The following is an 18185-nucleotide window of genomic DNA, read 5'->3' on the forward strand; positions in this document are numbered from 1 at the left end:
TAGTAAAGTGCTGAATGGGACAGGAGCCGTGCCGGGCACCTGCCTACCGCCCGGCACCGCGCAGCCGCCCGCGGCCAGGGCCGGCCCCGCCGCGCCGCGGGTGGGGAGCCCCGGGACGCCGCCGGCTGCGCCCGTCCTGCCCCGCCGGGCAGAGACCTCCGCGCCGGCCAAGGTGAGCGCGGCGGGGACGCGCCCCGAGCCCCCCGGCGGGCGAGAGGGCGGCCGGGGGCTCCGGAGGGCCGGTCTGCGCGGGGCTGGCTGGCACGGTCTTCCTCCCCCGGCTTGGCTTTCTTCGAGGGTCACCGTAAGGGGACTGGCGGGAGCATTCTGGGGCTGATGTTGTGGCATCTCTGTTAACTGAGGTTTGCTCTCGGTCTGGGACTTTGGCCCTGAAGAGGCAGGGAAGAAGCGGAGGGAGGAATGGCCACACGAAGGGGGAGATGCAGTCCAAGACTAGATGTCTGTAAGCTCAGCGGTCTCTTCTGCCTTCCTGGTACGCCTCGGTGTGCAGGGCAAGACCTCTGCAGGTAGAAGAGCACAACTGGGAGCCCTTCTTCCTGCCTCCAGGCGCTTTTACTAGCTAAGCCACCTGCGCGGATATATAGGGGAAATTATCCCCCGGCTCCCTCCCACCCCAGGCCCGCGACAAGCCTTTTCCTTGCCCTTTCCACAGCTTTTTGTGTTATTTTCTCCCCCCACGCCCCTCTCCGCCCATGCTCTGCACTTCTCAGGCCGCGATCCTCAGCGGGAAATGACTGCGTGGCTGAGCAATTCCAATGGCCTCGGTGCTAAAAAGCTGAAGGGTGAGGCGAGTTTGAAGTGGAAAATGAGGTGGCTGGGGACAGGGTGTTGATTAATAGCAGAGGATTTCCCCCTGAGTTTTGCCCATTGCCCGTACTGCTGAACCCCTTGATGCCAATTCAGTGACATGAGAAGAACTCTCTTCCCTTTCATTTATCACTTTTCTAGTGATTCCTTTTGTAGTAATATGGTAGGTGAAAGTTAGACCAATATGCAGGAATGTTGTTCAGATACTGGTGCTTTTTATGAGCAGGTGCTAAGAACTGCCGTCCTGCTGTGCTGTGAATCCTCTATGACAGCCTGCGTTAATCTGTTGCTGAACTGAGCAGTCTCACCTGGAACATGGAAATAGTGCTTTACTTGTCTTTATTGTTTGCACCGCATGAACAAAGCTGCAAACACTTTACTTGCATTTGGATCTGCACCTGAAAGTCTTCACATTGATTGATTATTTTGGCTTTTCAGGTGGAAATGTACAAAGTCTCCTAAGTGTTTTGATTTCTAGTTCTGGATCCACCTACATCTGCAACATCAGCTGATTGTAGTCTTAAAACACAAAGAAAAACCCCCAAACACATGACATCTTGATTTAAATTTCAGCTTTATCAGAATTACAACTGGATATGGACATTACAAGTAAATATAATCATATTTATTTTGGATATGGTATTTAGGGTCAGAACTGTCTCTGATGTTGGTCAAAACTTACAGATACATGCATGAGACCTCTAATTTTGACTGCATTTAGCAGATGGTTGGGTCATTTTTCCCCCACAGAGTTTTAGGGTCTTTCTATCTGCCATTATTGTCACTGACAGTTGGATAGTTAACACTGAAAATCAGTTGGATACTTAACACTGAAAATCAAGTTGCTCTTTAAGAAGTGGCTGTATGCATTTAAGAATGAAATTTTGAAATCTCAGCTTGTTTGAATAGAGTGGCTATCTCCTATGTTCTGAATCCCTAAAATAAGAGTACTGCCTCTGCAAATATCAGGCTCCTACCTTTTTCTTATGTGTAAGGGTTAAAAAAAGACAGCTTTATATAAATATATCCTTATAAATTCTTTATCTGATTTGAAGAGGACTAATATGTGGGAGAGGAGGGGGGATCAAAAAATGTGCTGAGAAAAAGATGGTTAAGACTTAGTAAAAAGGACATCTGAAATGGCAGATCCAATGGAAGTGATTTAAAGTCAGTCTGTCAGAATGAAGTTGATATTGGAACTCACAGAGTACAGGTGAACTACTTACATTCAGAAGAACAGGGGAGAAGGAACAATGTATTTTAATGGTAAATGAAAATGCAGAATAAGTTTTGTAAATAAAGTTGTACTCTAGAGATAAATATTAGACATTGTGATACAGTATCTTTCTCTGAAAAAGTGTAAGGTTTTTGCTAGGGGGAAAAGCTTATAATTTTAATCTCTAGTCTTCAGAACTCATTTGGTATGATGACACATGGGGAAGTTATTAGCTTAAGTGGAGGAGATGGTGATTAATAAAAGAATGGTAAGATAGACAAATGACAAGAGAGAATGTGACAACACAGTGCTGAAGAGGGGGTGGTTAGATGGTAGGTATTTTACTGGTAGAATTGGCTACTGACACGGGATTAATCTAATGACACAAAACAAAATCATGCATTCAAAGAAGTAACAAAGTGGGCACAAAATCTGGCAGAGCACTCTTTAAAATTAGTAGAGGAGGAAAAGACTCAGTTGCATAAACAGTAAGACTTCTTCCAGATACCCAAAACCAAACTGTGCCTTTTAAATGTTAAAAATACTGCCTATAATTAAAAATATAACCTATAGTTATACTAATCAATCATAGGGTTACCATGGGCATGGTGAATTTTGCAATCACAGAATGGTTCAATCACAGAATGGTTCAGGTTGGGAGGGACCACAGTAGGTCATCTGGTCCAATGTCCCTATTCAAGCAGGGCCATCCAAGAGCACATTGCACAGGATTGTATCCAGATGGTTCTTGAATATCTCCAGTGAGGAGTCTCTACAACCTCTCTGGGCAACCTGTTCCAGTGCTCAGTCACCTGCACAATAGAAAACTTCTTCTTTATGTTCAGATGAAAGTTCCTGTGCATCAATTTCTGCCCTTTGCCTCTTATTGTGTTGTACCGCAATGGCCTGTAGTACAGAGAATTTGATCTTTCAGAGATCTGGCATAGACCTGAGCTTTAATAATCTGTTCCAGTCCATTTGTAATTACCCTCCTGCTCTCCCACATCTGCCATTTACAAAGGAAAAGTCCGGTGAAATTCCTCTATTCCAGTTGTGTCGGCTTGTCTGTGAATGTCAACCACCACTGCAACATGGTTGTAAAAAAAAAAAAGGCAATCAGATGAGACCTTCCCTATGAGAGGGGAAAGTGCTAAATGCCTTTACACTAGGCTTTTTTGTGGGTGCATGCTGCCTTTCAGATGGAGTTGTGGTCACCCATGGCTATGAAAGGGAGTGAGAAGAGCCAGCTCTTTTATATGATGTGTACTGAAGCTGGAACAGGTGCAGAGGGAGAGCAGGGAGCTTTTCTTATGAGATTAAAGGAGCCCCTTGTCTCTAGCCTTGCAAATTGAGGTCCTTAAGGTAAAGCTTTTGATATCTGTAAATATATCAAGGTGTAAATATGAGGGAGGAAAAAAAACCCTAGCTAAACTGAAGGGTAATAATCTACAAGACTTAACAGATACAAGCTGGTTATGGTTATGTTTATGCTGGTAATTAAAAGGCAGCTCATTAGATACGTGAGGTTCTAGAATAATAAGAATAGTGGGAGAACTGCAGCATGGTTGTAGGGAAGGGCAGTTCATTTATGAAAAGGATTATAAAATGCAGTAGTCTGTGGTAATAAAGAATAAAATGCAATGATTCAGGACACCTGTCCCATCCTAGACCCCCTATTCTGAACAGGGGTATTTGAGTTCAACCAGAAGTTATGGTCTGTGTGGAAAATTACTTTTGCTTTGGCACAAGTTGTTTGGTACATCAGTTTCATTTTGCTTTCTGTCATCCCATTCATTTGTATATCCTCTTTGGATTTAAACTTAATTCATAAAGACCAAAAGCCTGTATGAAAGGTACATAAAAATATGAAAAATACACTTGTATGAAAGAGAACAGAATTTCATTTGAGAGCTGAATTATTTGTGTCCAAAACAGTGTTAGCTGTAAACAAAGTTAACGGTATTGTAGGATCCTTCCATGACTTAGGGCACTCTTTCAGCTTGAGAAGGACTGATAGCACTACCTTACAGGGAAACACTGCAGTGTTGAAAAGTGTACCAAAGGTAACCTGGTTAAATACCTGGCAAGGACTTAAGGCTAGAGATCAGAGCAGTGTGCTGGATGGGCTGTGGAAAAGGATGGCCTCTATTTCTCTAAAGCAGTAAGTGTGCTGCTTGCAGGAAAGTGGTCTTCTTTCCTATTGTGGAGTGTTTTCAGTGCTGAACATGAATATGCCTTTGTCTTGTTTTACTGAAACCTACCTTCTGGAATAGTAGTTCACAAGTCATTGGAAAAGAGGCAGCCTGCTGTCTGGGAAACTTTCTATTACTGAACAAAGCAACCTGAATATAAAATAACTCGCAGTTAATGTTTATAGCCAAAGGGTATAAAATGCATCTTCCTTAACTCGGAACATGAGAGTACTCTATCCAGTATAGCTGGATAGAGGGGTTTGTTGTGTTATGTGTACTCACACTATTCTGTATACTCACGGTAATTTGAATCTCAAGTCTTACATGCAAAACATGAACCAGATATCCTGACAAGTGGATACAATTGGAGGGACATCTTAAACTTTTTCCTCTCTGCAGAGAGATGCAGATGTAGGGGCAATGAGGCAGAGTGACTTTGTTGCTTTCTTGCAAATCTCAGACTGTTCCTTCATCTGTCACAGTTTGGGACTTGTGAGTTTGCCTGTGAGCTGGTGAGAAATTCCTTTTACAAGTAAGGATTTTATTGTTCTGATGAAGCTGAGCTAACAGCTATTCTAGCTTTGTAAACATTTGTTATTGTTTGATAATATAGCTGGCTGCTGAACTGCACACACTGAGTTGACCTTTTTGTTCATGAATACCTGAATTTGGTTAAGAACATCTATTGCCTAGGTTTTTTGGGTCTTTTAGTATAAGTATCTGAAATGTCTAAACTGTTACTGAGTAGGAAAGTAAAAGGTCTTCAAAAACTACAGCCTTCTCCTCTTTCTGGGGCTGTATATATTTTTTGATGTTTACAAGGACTTCAGTAGAACAGCATATTTTGTCTTTAGCCCTAAGTTATTCCTGTGTGGATTCTCTTTGTTTTAACAGAGCAATTGTTTAGATACTGGGGCACTTCCACTCTTACTGTCAAATGAATGTGTCAAGTAGTTAGGGATTGGGAACAGTTGCTTAATACATTGCATCATCTTAACACAGTCTAAAATAAGAGATAAAGCACTGATGACCCAAGCTGAAAATGTGTGTGTGATATCTGAGGCAGGAGGATTTAGTGATTTGAGGGTTTACAGCCATATTGGAACAAAGGAGGCAGGAGTAAAAAGTATTCCTAATGTCTGGGTAGAGGCTGAGCAAGACTGTAAGGGTGGCAGTAAGGTTGTTTCTGGAATATACAGTATAATGCATTAGTAAATTATTTACTCATTCTAAAGGTAAACGTTTATCCATTAAGAGTGACCTCTGGCAGAGGGCAATATCAGTGACTCAGGGTAGTACCACTTCTTCTTCTGCTTGGAGAAGAAATGGCCTTTGTTACCAGTTCTGTAAGAGGGACCAAGGAAAACTAGGCACAGAGGTGATAAGTTTGTCCTTCTAAAATACAAACTTATTTTTCCCTTTGATTCTGTAGGATTTTTAGAGCACCTCAGACGACATCCTAAATGGATGATTAGCATCACAATGGCAGAACTCACAGTGGAGAATGGCAGCTGTATGGACTGGCAAAAGCGATGCCTTGTGTTGGAGTCCCAGCTCTTCAAATTCCGCTTGCAGGCAAGCAAGATCCGAGAGCTGTTAGCTGAGAAGGTGAGGCAGAGGTGACTTCTTCTACTTTGCAATGAGTTATGACACAAAACCAAAAAATCTGCAAATGCCAAACTATCCAATATATCTGTTACTTGCAGTGAGGATTTATTTCTTGATTACAGTACGTCTTTGCTCTCTGCTTATCAGTTGAGATGCAGAAATGTGCCTGTCATGGTGTAAAGTGGCATATAAAAATTAGCCTTGCTTACTGCAAAATCACCAAGTATTTGGACTCTAGTGGAAAACACGGTACCAGCAAGATTCTGGATATCTGAAGTGACTGAGCCAACAGCGGAGCAAATATGGATGTTTTGGGTAAGAACAGCAGGATCATAACTTGGGTGGCAACAGAAAAGTATGGAGGAGTGAAAATTGTGCTATAATGTTAAAAGCCCAGACAGGGATACATGTATTGCCATAGTGTTAGAATAACACTTCATATCCAGGCAAAACATTCTGGGGATGCTGAAGAGCAAGGCCAGATATTTTGAGATCTGAATGTTAGAAACTTAGATGGCATCTGTGGTTTTAGAGACATCTTCTACTAATGTCCTTCAAGTGCCCTCGTGTGAGTTTGTTTGCATTCTAGAGGAGAGAACTGGTAAAAATCTGGATTTTATTGGACTTATTGGAGTTCTGGTTTTTTGCTTGTTTTTGTCATGGTCTGAATATTTTGTGATTTTTCTTAACCTTAAATGGTGTTGTTTTTCAATTAGAATTAACACTTTTTCACTAAATTTGTATGAAGTACAAATTTGTAGGTTGCTGGGGGGGGTCTCCTTCTTTTTTTCAAAATGTGGCTTACATTATCACAGTTCAGTCCAAGATTGCTCAGATATTCAATTACTGTATAGGAAAGTGAGAACAGTTTACTAATGAAGTCAAAATCTGTACAGCTGACTGCAGTTCACTATACCCAATGACAGGTATGTTCTAAACTCACTTTTGCTCCATTCTGTATTATGTAACTTCTATGTGTATATTCTTGTTTGTTGGTTTTGAATGTAAAAACATCCAGGTGACAGCTACTTGAGAGTGGCGTAATTTTTATCCCTGCTTTCATTGTAATTACATTTTCACTATTGCCATATACTGCATGAGACATTTTTTCCACCCTTCATATTTTAAGGAATTGTGCAATTTTAAGCAGCTTCTTCATCTCCTCAAATTAATTTCTGAGATGGACCTTAGTGATTACTTACTTACCTTGAAAAACATTGAAAGTGGTTGTAAAGTCCATTTAGATAAAGGCACATTAGAAAAAAAAATCATGTATAGATGTGGAACTTTAGATGTGCTAAAGACAACCAGTATTCATATGCAATATTTGTAAGTTTGCTGCATTATGAGATCTGTGTCCTTGTGCTTTAATAATTTCTGCTTTGAGAAACTTCCTGACTACCCACACATGAGACAAGCCCACCTACCAGACTTCCTTATAGAGAACAGACTTGCCAGATATATTTTGACTATCTCTTTAGTGAAGTTTGTGGGTCATGCCAGAGAATTAAATTTTCATCTGCTTCAGGGGCCTGGCTGTCATTTATCCAGCCTTTTAGTCAAAGCGATGCTCTCTTTGCTGAGATTAAGGAGTAGCTTGGTTCAGTGGTCAGGTTATTCTGTAACTACTTCTACAGTGCTGTTGTACCTTTACTTGAAGGGTCAAAGAGCTAACAGGCTTGCAATTCCTAACTCCAGATGTCATGTGGGAAGGGGAGAGCCTCAGCAGGAACCATGGGGCAGCTCCAGCAGGCTCTCAGACACACAGTGCTTATGCTGAACGCTTCTCTTGGGAAGTGTCCTGAGTCTCAGGTTCCCAGCTGGTCTGTAATGACTTGCTCAGAGAGCTTCCTCCCCTTCTCCTCAGTCACCACAGGACACCCCAGCAGTCACAGCAACAGGGGCCCCTGCCTGCGCTGCATCCTTCTCACCCTCACGTGGGTAGCGACACAGAACCGAAGGAGATGCTTGGTTTATGTCTAGTGATGGCAGCTTCAGGGATTTTTGTCATACATTTTATAGCAACTGTGATTTTTAAGGTTTTTTTTCCTCATTATGAGAATGAAGAGATTCAGATTTACTGGAAAGTCCTGCATTTCAAGGAAGGTTTTTTGGGGCAGTGAGGGGGGGTGATCTTGGAAAAATGTGACGTCTGCACAGTTTGAAGCTATGTGCCAGCCTGTGGTAAGCATTGTCTTGAGAGCTTCCCAATATGGTTTGCAGTAACAGGAAATTTTTTTAAAATACTTTTAGATGGTGAAAGTGAAGAGCAGTGTTAACAGGGGTGTGATACTTGCTTACCAGCTAGGTTGTCATAGGTGTGGAAGTGACTGAAGGGCTTGAAAACCTGATCCCCACATTTTAAATTATTTTTTATAACTAATTTTATTATTTCAAGACAGGTTTTACTATTTTAACTCACAGAAAACCGAACCACTCATGCCTGGCACTGGTAGTACAATGTGCTCTAACAGTTTAAATACTTGAGATTTTTAAAATCTGCTTAGATTGAATAATCTAGATCGCTGTTCAGAACATGGGGAATTTAAAACCAAGTGGTTTAACTGCCAATGCCCTAGTTCACATGGTGTGAACTTCCACATTGATAGCCTGGTGTCAGCTATCAAACAGAGCTGCCCAAGCTGCACAGAGCCTGGCTGGGGGTTGGCGTGGCAGAAGAGCCTTAGTCCCTGGTATCCCAGACAAAGCTCTGCCATCCTGCTGGACCCCACAGGGCACAAGACCCCTGAGTCCTACCTTGTGGACATTAGCAGGGATTGCTTTGGAAACAGGCAGTTGTTTTCACCCTATTTTTCTTGTACACACGCAAGGAAAAGGGATACTCCTCAGCTGGTGAGTGACATAGCAGGCCGTTGTCTCGGCAGCAAGTTGACCTGGTTAAGAGTGAGCTCTGGAGCAGAACAGCAGGAGAAAAATGAAGCTGAGAGGTATAGGAACTTTTTTAACTCAATTTTATGTAGCCTCTTCTGAGCTATCAGGAGAGGGAAAGCCTGTGTGAATGGTTGATGGGAAGATCTTTTGCAGTTTCTAGAAGGGCCATCTGAGTAACTTAACCTGCTTCTCTTATTTCAATAAACAATGAAGATTTGGAAAAAGGATCTTTTGTCTCATGCAAGCACGGCTATTCAACTGGTCCTGTTTCTCCCATACAAGCTGTCTGGGCTAGTGCTTGAAAGAAGAGTTCCGTGCATTTGGCTCGGTTATTAATTTTTTTGTGTGACTTGGGTCACATTGCTTAGTAGCATTTGTCAAATTATAAAGCATTTTGAATGAAAGGACCCATGTAAATACCAAGCATTATTATTAATTCATTGAGGGATTTGAAAGAGCCTTACAAGCATGTATGTATTAAATCTGAATGTGCTCCAGTGCGAGTGCTGACACTGGGGATGAGTGAAATAATGATTTCATGTACACCAGGAACACAGCAGTTATTTAACAGTTCTTGGTAGGACAGCTCAGCAATGTAGTACAGGAAATTAAGACAAATACAAGTTCATTTAAGGCTACAGAGGGAATTAGGGTGACAAAAGTAATTGATTTGGCTGGAACTTAGCAAGGTTGCCCTGCTTGCACAAGTTTCATAACTTTTTAGTGATCAGGAATGGTCCCAACATAGATTCTTTATCCTGATCAAGATTCGTAACTGCTCACAATGCAAAGGAACTGTTTTGGGACAACAAGGAGTTCTTCAGTCAGAGCAGTGCTGTCTTCGTAAAATAACCTGAGTCTTTCATGGAGATTGATCACCTTGTGGAGGACTGAATTATTAGTTAGAGGATATCTAGTTATTATTATTAGTTAGAGGATATCTAGTTATATCCTCTAGTTAGAGGATATAGAGGATTAGAGGATACCTTGGTAAAAAGGCCCAGAAATTCATCTCTGCTTGAATGTAGAGCCTGTCAATTAATCAGAAAACTAGGAGGGACCAATGATTCTAAAACTACTGTCTTAAACACTCTTTGTTTCACAAAGCATGTTATGTATCCCCAATAGTTATGTTTAGCATCTTTATTTTGCCAATATGTTTTGCTGGTACCTGTCTGTGGTGATGACTGTCCAGAGACCAAAAGATAAATGAATGGGTGCATCACTATTCTGAAGGGGACTCATACTCGTGAAGCACAGACCACTGTTATTTGTGTTAGATTGCCTGGAGCTCAGTCTTCAAGAAGGCTCTTTGGTCAGAGCAGCTTTGTATGGCTGCAATCCTCTGTGGCATCTCTCTGTTCCTCTGCCAAAGAAGCATCCTTGATTTGGATATTAAGTTACAGAGACTGTTGTATTTGATTGTTCCACTGAAAAAGCAAATGTGATAGGTATCATGCTAAATGTAGCAGGTTTTGATCTTCATGGTTTTAATCTATGTCATTGCTTTTATAGTTATGTGACTACTGAGGTGTCTACATGTATGTGCCTTTTGATATGTTTGCTGGTAGGGGTCAGTGTGCTCTTGTGTCAGTGAGAATGTATGGAAAGAAGAGTTGTCTTGCTGCCATATGAAGGAAGGCAAATGGAAACGGGAATGCTGCCACGTCCATTCTGGTTGATCAACCCAAGAGGAATAAGTCCATTTTCAGATATATTGGTTTGGTCCTGTTAGTTACCAACCTGAATACTTGGCTCCAGTGCTTTATCAAAAATGCATTGGAGAGAGAAGGAGCTTAGTTCCCTTTATAGTTTTTCTTCTTCAAGCATTATTCTTTTAATCTTCTGAAGATTCTTCTATGTCATTCTTTCCATTGTAAAACATAAGTACAGCAAACTCCATGAAGTGTTCCTCAAATTTTGCATCTTGGTGGATAAAACTTAGTGTTGCTTGAAAGAAGAGACTTTGTATTACTGGGCTTAAATCTGAGACCAATTGAAGCAGGCCAGGTGAAGATGACCTTGGCAAACATCAAATGAGAGGCTAGGTTGATATTTAAAGAAAAATTTAAAAAATGAAACAAACAATTAAAAGAAAAGCCCCAAAACATCCCCCAAACCAACCACAACCCACCAAAAAAATGGCTCTACTGGTAAATTATTAGAAGAACCCCAGGTATATCTGAATTTTATACGAATGAAGTGACTTATAAACATTTAGAATAAAATTCAATTCAGTGTCCTTTAACTTGCATAGCAGCAATGTTCAGATGTTGAATCACATAATTGTCAGTTTGCAAAGCTCTTTGAAAGAAAAAGAAGCATTGGAAAATTAAGATTGTTGTTAATCTTGTCAGTTATAAGTCTATGATGCCTTTGAAGCCAAAGCAAAGTATTCAGTGGTTTTAATGTGACATTATAGAGAACCTGCTGTGAGCTTTCCAAGATACATTCATTTTTATTTACCATTGTGAATGAATCCTAGCTGAAATAAGATCAGGGAAGAATGGTGCACTGTAGACAGGCTCCTTGCAGGGACAGCCCACGGTGTGTAAATTGTAGAGATGAGGTCAAGACTTTGGCACTGTTCCTTTGACCCATGTAATGAATGATGAGGCTCACTAATGAGAAGATGGTTCCGGTGTATTCAGAGTAGGGCAGAACACTGGAAAAGGCCAAAGGCTTTTTTTTCTTGGTCAAAGCTGTCCAGTTAACTCAAAATATGCCAAAGATCTGTAAGCTTGCACAAATGCTGAGTAAAATATGAAAATATGAATGTCCAGGTGATGTTAATTTATTTTCTTTCTTTCCCCCTCTTCTTTCTTTTCTGTCTCTGAAGATGCAAGAATTGGAACAGAGAGTGATAGAAGCAGAGCAAAGAGCTGAGGATGCAGAGAAACAGGTAAGAGATTCTTTGATGGTGGCTCTGGTACAAGTGCAGCAGTTAACTCACTCTAAATTCCTTCCAGTCTAGCATACAGACAGCAATCTGCAGTGCTATTCCCTTCTAGGGAAACACTGATTTACAGTGGTGAATGGATTTTCTGGTCTACTTCCCAATCTGTGAGCCTTAGCTGTGAGCAGGTGCCTGAATATGCTGAACCCTAAGTGAAAACAAGCACCTTACACCTTCCTGTCAGCTTCACAGCCTTTACCCCCTCATCCATGATAGGCATGCTTGGTTGTGGAAAAGGAAGGGGATGTTGTACCTCAGGATTAAATTGCAAAGATAAGGCTGCTTGGCAGGTCCTCAAGAAACAAATACTTAAAAGTACTGGTGAGGACTTGTCTACAAGTAGAAAAGGTTCTGTGAAAGAAGCAGGTTTTGCAGACACACCCTTATCACTTGTTTTGGACATTTTAGTAATTACTGCTCTGGCTTCGGGGCCCATTGAGAAAAACAGTAAGAGCTGAATTCATTGTCTATTGCTGTAATCATCTAAAAATTAGACATATTGTCTAAACTAGTTCTTCTATGTTTCTTGAATAATGGAGAAGTGGAGAGAGATATTCAGCTTGTGAACAGGCAGTAAAAAATAATAGACCTTTGAGAAGCAGACATTCTGCACTCTAAGGAGTATTATAGAAACAAAAGAACCATGATGAGCCAGGTGGTTTGAGCTCTTGGATCACTGCAGATCACTGCTGAAGGGAAGGCTTGAAGTGAATGAGATCCCTCCAGCTGGACAAGAGCTGCAGGACTGAGCACTAAGTCACGGGTTGAAGGCCAGAAATAAAAGTCACACAGCCAAGAATGACTGTCAAAGATGAATTCAGAAGTTAAGGACTGAATAGGCAGTGACATAACACCTGAGAATCAAGAACTTGGAGTACCTGGAAAGGTGTTCTGTCTGCAGAACATATTTTTCCCCACCAGTTTGATATTGACATCAAGATTTTTTACTGGCCGGCTTAACTCTAGGAAAGATGCTACGTCTTGACACAGGGCTGTTGGCTTCTATGCTAGACCAGCAACTACCAGTGAAGAACAAGAGTTGTTCTCGAGAGTGGTATCAGTAAGTTCACACCCAGCCAAGACAGGCAAAGGGTAACACAATAGAGGCAAAAGTGACAGCTGTGACAGCGCCATCAGGAACTACAGTGATTGTCACTGGCCAGTGAAGGTTTCATACCAGCGGACACCTCAATGACAGGAGTAGAGTGCCCAGGATATGATAAGATGCAATGACAGCAAGGGACAGGATGGAGAACAAGTCAAATCCATGTCCAAGAATGGGCAGAAAAGGGAGAACTTGGCTGGGAGGGTGTAGCAGAAATGAGGGTTGCCTCCACTCATCTGCCACCAGCAGTTCTGTAGCCATATGTTGGCAGGTCCTAAAGACTAGCAACCCCTCAATGTTTGCCTTTCCAGCAGCCTTATCCACATTCAGAGATAAGTGTTCCTAGAGAAATGCTACATTGCTGCCTGACAGCCTGGAGAAGTGACAGTGTAAGAGTAGGACCATTCCCTTCCACTAATGAGTACATTCACCGTGAATGAGAGGCAGCCAACAAATGAGAGGACTCCACATCAAGTGCAAAATCCCTTGTTATCTTTCTCTCCAGGAGTCTGGGGGGGTTGGATTTGTTAATTCAATGGACTCCCTGTAGCTGCCAACCTCAATTAAGGAAATCACATGTTTGCAGTCCCCTCGCTGAGCCTCTAGTACAGAGTCAGCATTTGGGCATCAGACAGGAAGGAGGGGCCATTTCTTTTTACTATAATCACCCTAAACTCTAATGAAAGCACATCCGACTCAGCAGGCTTAGTTTTCTGGCTCAGATGTTGGGTGCTTACCTTTCTGATTTGGTATGAGGAAGAGGCAGTTTGCTTCTCTGCCTAATACAGGCAGACAGGGGGACAAAACACAGCTTCTGCAAGTATGGAGCGTAGGCTGCTCAGCAGAGCATGATTAACCCTCTTGCACAGACTCTGTGAAGTGCTCACATTGCTCCCTGCATTCTGTCTTTCTGGTTCTAAGTTCATGCTAAATTTATGGTATTTGGAGTTGGTTTCTTTGCAGATTTAGCTTCTTTGAGGTGTGTTGGAACCAGAGATTTTCCCATCATCAAATGCTGCAATTAGTATGTTTGAGTTACATTGAAGGTTTTCCATTCATCTTTAGAATGAAGTCTTATAATCCATTGTAATAGAATGAGGTAATGGTAAAATGGAGTGACATTATTGAGAGACAAAGCTTTTGGAGAAAGTAAAGAGATTTTTAAAATGTGCTAAAAACCTAAAATGCATCAGTAGCCACTGGATTCTAGTTGATTGAAACTTCGTCTGTAGTGAAGGAGCACTACAGTGATCTTTCTCTTGCTGAGATGATGAAGTCTTGGCACTGGCAGGAGCTCAAAGACAGTCAAATCTTTTGAAATATCAAACATTGTAACTCCTTAGCAGGTCTGGAGAGAAGACTTGCCAGAAAGACAGGAATTGCCAAAACAATGTCTTAAGCTGGGGACAGGAGGATGAAGAACCTCCATAGTACATTTTCATATAGAAATTTTAATCTGAAGTAAATGGTCAGGGGGTTTTGGTATGTATCTTGGTAGTGAATGAGGTAAAAAACTGGCCATGATATTGCAAAGGAGAAAGGTGGGATGTACCATGTCTGTATGAGTATGGAGGCTATGGTGCCTGTATGGTGTCTTTGATTAATAATTTGATTGTAATATCTCACAACCCATGATGCATTTATCTGTTCATGGTTCAGTTTGCATCTGTTATTGCTTCAGCATTACAATGATCCTTCCACAAATGTGAATATAAACTAAGTGTGACCTGAAGGATGTTGTGGTTTTTGATGTTTTATTTTTCCTTTCCTGACTTGAAAAATAAGAAACCCACAAATATTCTCATTTATTTTCATTCTCTTACCAATACACAAGTAGTTCCTTGATTTACATTGGTTTGTTTTGGTGGTTTTTTGGTTTATTCAATTTCCTTCTGATTGCCATTACAGGTCAGAGTTATGGAAGAGAAGATAAAACTTGCCAATGTGAAGACTGGTGAATCTGACAGCACCCTGCACAAGAAATACCAGGAGCTGATGTGCACAATGCAAGCAAAGGAGGATCTGATCAACAAATTGGAGACACAGCTAGCAAAACAGGTAGGGATATTTTCTACAGGGAGGCTTGCAGATTTCATGAGTTAGAGGGATTCTGTCATGTATATTTCAAAGATAGGGACTATGACTCATTACAAGTTAGTCTCTCAGTTGCCTCCAGATCAGCTAAGATGATGCCCAGCCCAGTGCAAGATCCTCTCTTTCCTTTTTGGACAAAACATGCACTCAGCTTCAGCAGCCCATGTCTCTTCACCATTGGAGATCAGTCAGTTTGCCTAAAGGCTTCCTTACGTTGGTGCTGAGACCCTAAATTATAATGCTACAGCCTGGTCACAGTGTTTCTCTGGCTTTTTACCACAGTGATTGCTTTGCAAAACCATTGTGTAGCCCATCTCTGTTCATGCTGCTTCTTGGGAAGGGTCTTTTCCCAGCCTTCAGCAGTCCTCCAGCATAGTTCATCTCTTGTCAGGTGTCATTATAAAAGAGCAGCTGTTTCTCAAGTCTCTCCCTTTTTCAGTTGGTGGAAGGAAGGTGCTACATTTCCAGCAGGTGTATTTCAGTTCTAGTAAAGGCCTTGCCCTGTGGTTTTTATAACATGAGGAACGAGGTATTCTTATGCATTGTTAAGTAAATAACTTAAATAAAAGTAAAATTTTACCAAAAAAAAAAAAATTACTCGGCTATTTGAGTTACACTGAACTAATTGCCACCTAATTCAAGGGCTGTCAGTAGAAATCTTGTTCCAGCAACAAGAGGCAAAATGAGCTTCTAGAAATGAAAGCCAAAGCTTGGCAATTCCAGACAAGAAATACTCATTATCAGAGTCACTGGTTTTATTTCAGAATGGGATGAGATGGTGGCAGGGCTAGAAGGTTACTAAGGGTCCCTGTAAGGCATCCTGTTTGTTTTCACTGGGATGGGAAGAGCCATGGAGTTCAGAGCATCGTTAAGAGAGCACTGAGGTCACGTCCGGGCCACACAATACTGTGGGACACTAAGAATCTCTAATTGCTTTTGAAACGTAAAGCACAATAACTGCATCTATGGCTGCTGTGCCTGAGTGAATTGGCTCTGCTTAGAGGCAGGGCTTACTGCACATGGTGACAGTGCTGTCATCGTGTCACTGTTCTACTTTAGAACCCTAAATAAAGTCTTGGCATTGCAGTTCACATATAGTGTAGTGATCTGAATCTTTTATCTCTTGGACCGTGTTCCAGGACAAGTCCAGGTCATTAGGGATTCAAAGCCAGCTTCCATGTGATGGACATTCAAAGATGGTAGACCTACTATATGTGCTAGATCATTTCAGACCTGTAGGCACATCTAGTATGCTAACTCCTGCAGAGGTTGAGACTTGATGATTAGGAGCACACACAGTCATATAAAAGGAAAAAAAGAAACCTAACTAAATAAATCTTCCTCTTGAAGCATCTGATTTGATTGCTTTTATTTCTTTATGCTCAACTACAAATGTTATGGCTGCCTGAAATGTTGCTTTAAAGTATGCTTCGCATACTTTAAAGTCAGCAAACATACTACAGCGAACAAGAGCGCTTAAATGTGCAGTTGTAGTGATAAATAGCATGTGGTAATTAAGAGTGTGAAAATGTCGGGAAAAGATGTGAAAATTTGGGGAATTTTGCGGGGTCTGTTTATCCATGTGAAAAATTTAAAGTGGGGGGAAGGACTGACATTTTTTATAATTATAATTGGTGGCATTATTTTACTTCAGAAAAAACAATAGAACAGGGAAACCACCAGCTGCTACCAGAAGGCATTATCTTTGCCCCTTATTTGGAGAAACCAGGGCTGATGTGACATGCAGCATATTGTCCTCCTCTCTTCCTCCCTCTGTTGCTCTCGGAACTGATTTCTTCTTGCAGTTGTTTAAATCATTAGGCAGTTAGGAGAGTTTTCAGTGATGTTGCTTCTGATGAAGCTACACAGAAGATAAAACAGAAAGCTTCAGGTGATCATAATGTTAATTCAGCATATTTCAAAGGAAATTTCCAGAAAAGTTAAAACCACAGCTGAGAAAACACAGCTGCAAAAATGATGTAGCAATATTACCCAAGCAGATACTTGGGGGAACAATGGTCATTGTGCAAATCAACAGTATTGCCATAACACCTTTGTGTGGACTAGAACCTGTTCTAATGGATATGTAAACATACAACCACTTATAGCATCTGAAATCCTCCTAGCAGATCTTAGGCATGATCTTGATATTTTTCAAGGTCAGGTTGTGGAGCTTTTTTTTTTTTTTTTAAATTTACTTTCTCAATGAGAATATTGTGTGTGTGTGTGTGTGTGTTAAATTTGTTGTTGGTATTTGCATCTTGTGCACCTTGAAAGTCCACTCTAGACTCATGCTTACAGCATCTGAATCCCTTTTGCTTGGAATGATTGGTATTTTACAAATCAGTTATAGGCACTGCTTAATTCTTATTAGCTTTGGCCAATAATGTGTTTGTAGGCTGGGGGAACACTACAGATACTCAACAGCAACCAGCAACATTGCAAAACCATCTGAAACAGAAAAAGTTGCAGATTCTACTCAAACTGTGGTAGGTTTGTTACCTGACCTGGATTTTGCTAGTACACAACAAACTTTTGAAACTTCTGAATTTCACTCTAGGGACCATGTAAGACAAATTAGAGCTTGATTTTTTTCAGATGCCAGCTGAAAAATTGTATTCAAATAGCAGTCTCAAATCTTATGTCTGGAATGGGATCTTCTGTGTTTCAGTCACTCCTGATGCAGTAACTCACTGAGAACAGTTGTACTCTCCTAATGCATCTAATGTTGGTTTTGGTTTTTTGGCACAGAAACAGCTGAGGACTGAGGAAGCCAAAATTGTTCAAGAGAAAGCTGCCAAGATCAAAGAGTGGGTAACATTTAAGCTCAGGGAGGTAAGTCTCTGGCTTTCTACCAGGTTTCAAGGCATGTGAGTATGTACATGTGGCTGCACTGCCAGGGGTTTCCTACATAGGACAACAGTGTGGGGACAGTCAATCTGCCACAGGGGCACTCTGCTTGTTTGGGCCTGCACATACTCCATTGTAGGGCTGGGGTCATCACTCTTACCAAGGGCTATTTACTTTATCGGGCAAACTATAGATGACTGTTAAGTCACCAGTGCCCAAAAGCAGTTTCTGAAGATTGACTAATCATAAGTGTCTTTCACCTAGCTTTCTTTTACCTCTCCTTTTCTCTGTATGCAGTTTCTATTCATTTCTGACAGAGCACCTGTTACACAAACATGTCCTTTGCTCTTCTATAATTTACCATCTCTGACTAATGCTGTTTTCCTACTGCCCAGTATTTTTTGTCTCTGACCTCTCTGTTCTATCCATCCTGTGGATTTATGC

The 18185-nt window shown here is 41.2% G+C and overlaps 1 protein-coding gene across 1 annotated transcript in view; it reads left to right on the forward strand.

Moving 5' to 3' along the window:
* Positions 1–5703: 5703 nt before the first annotated feature.
* Positions 5704–18185, forward strand: part of PLEKHH1 (pleckstrin homology, MyTH4 and FERM domain containing H1) — a 45234-nt gene continuing 32752 nt past the window's right edge. The window contains exons 1-4 of the mRNA XM_066552890.1: positions 5704–5844; positions 11576–11638; positions 14706–14855; positions 17643–17726. Of these exons, the coding sequence (XP_066408987.1) occupies positions 5704–5844; positions 11576–11638; positions 14706–14855; positions 17643–17726 (438 nt within the window). The remainder of the gene's footprint in view (positions 5845–11575; positions 11639–14705; positions 14856–17642; positions 17727–18185) is intronic.

The sequence above is a fragment of the Molothrus aeneus genome, chromosome 6 (genome assembly GCF_037042795.1).
Source record: "Molothrus aeneus isolate 106 chromosome 6, BPBGC_Maene_1.0, whole genome shotgun sequence".
In the NCBI taxonomy this organism is placed as follows: domain Eukaryota; kingdom Metazoa; phylum Chordata; class Aves; order Passeriformes; family Icteridae; genus Molothrus; species Molothrus aeneus.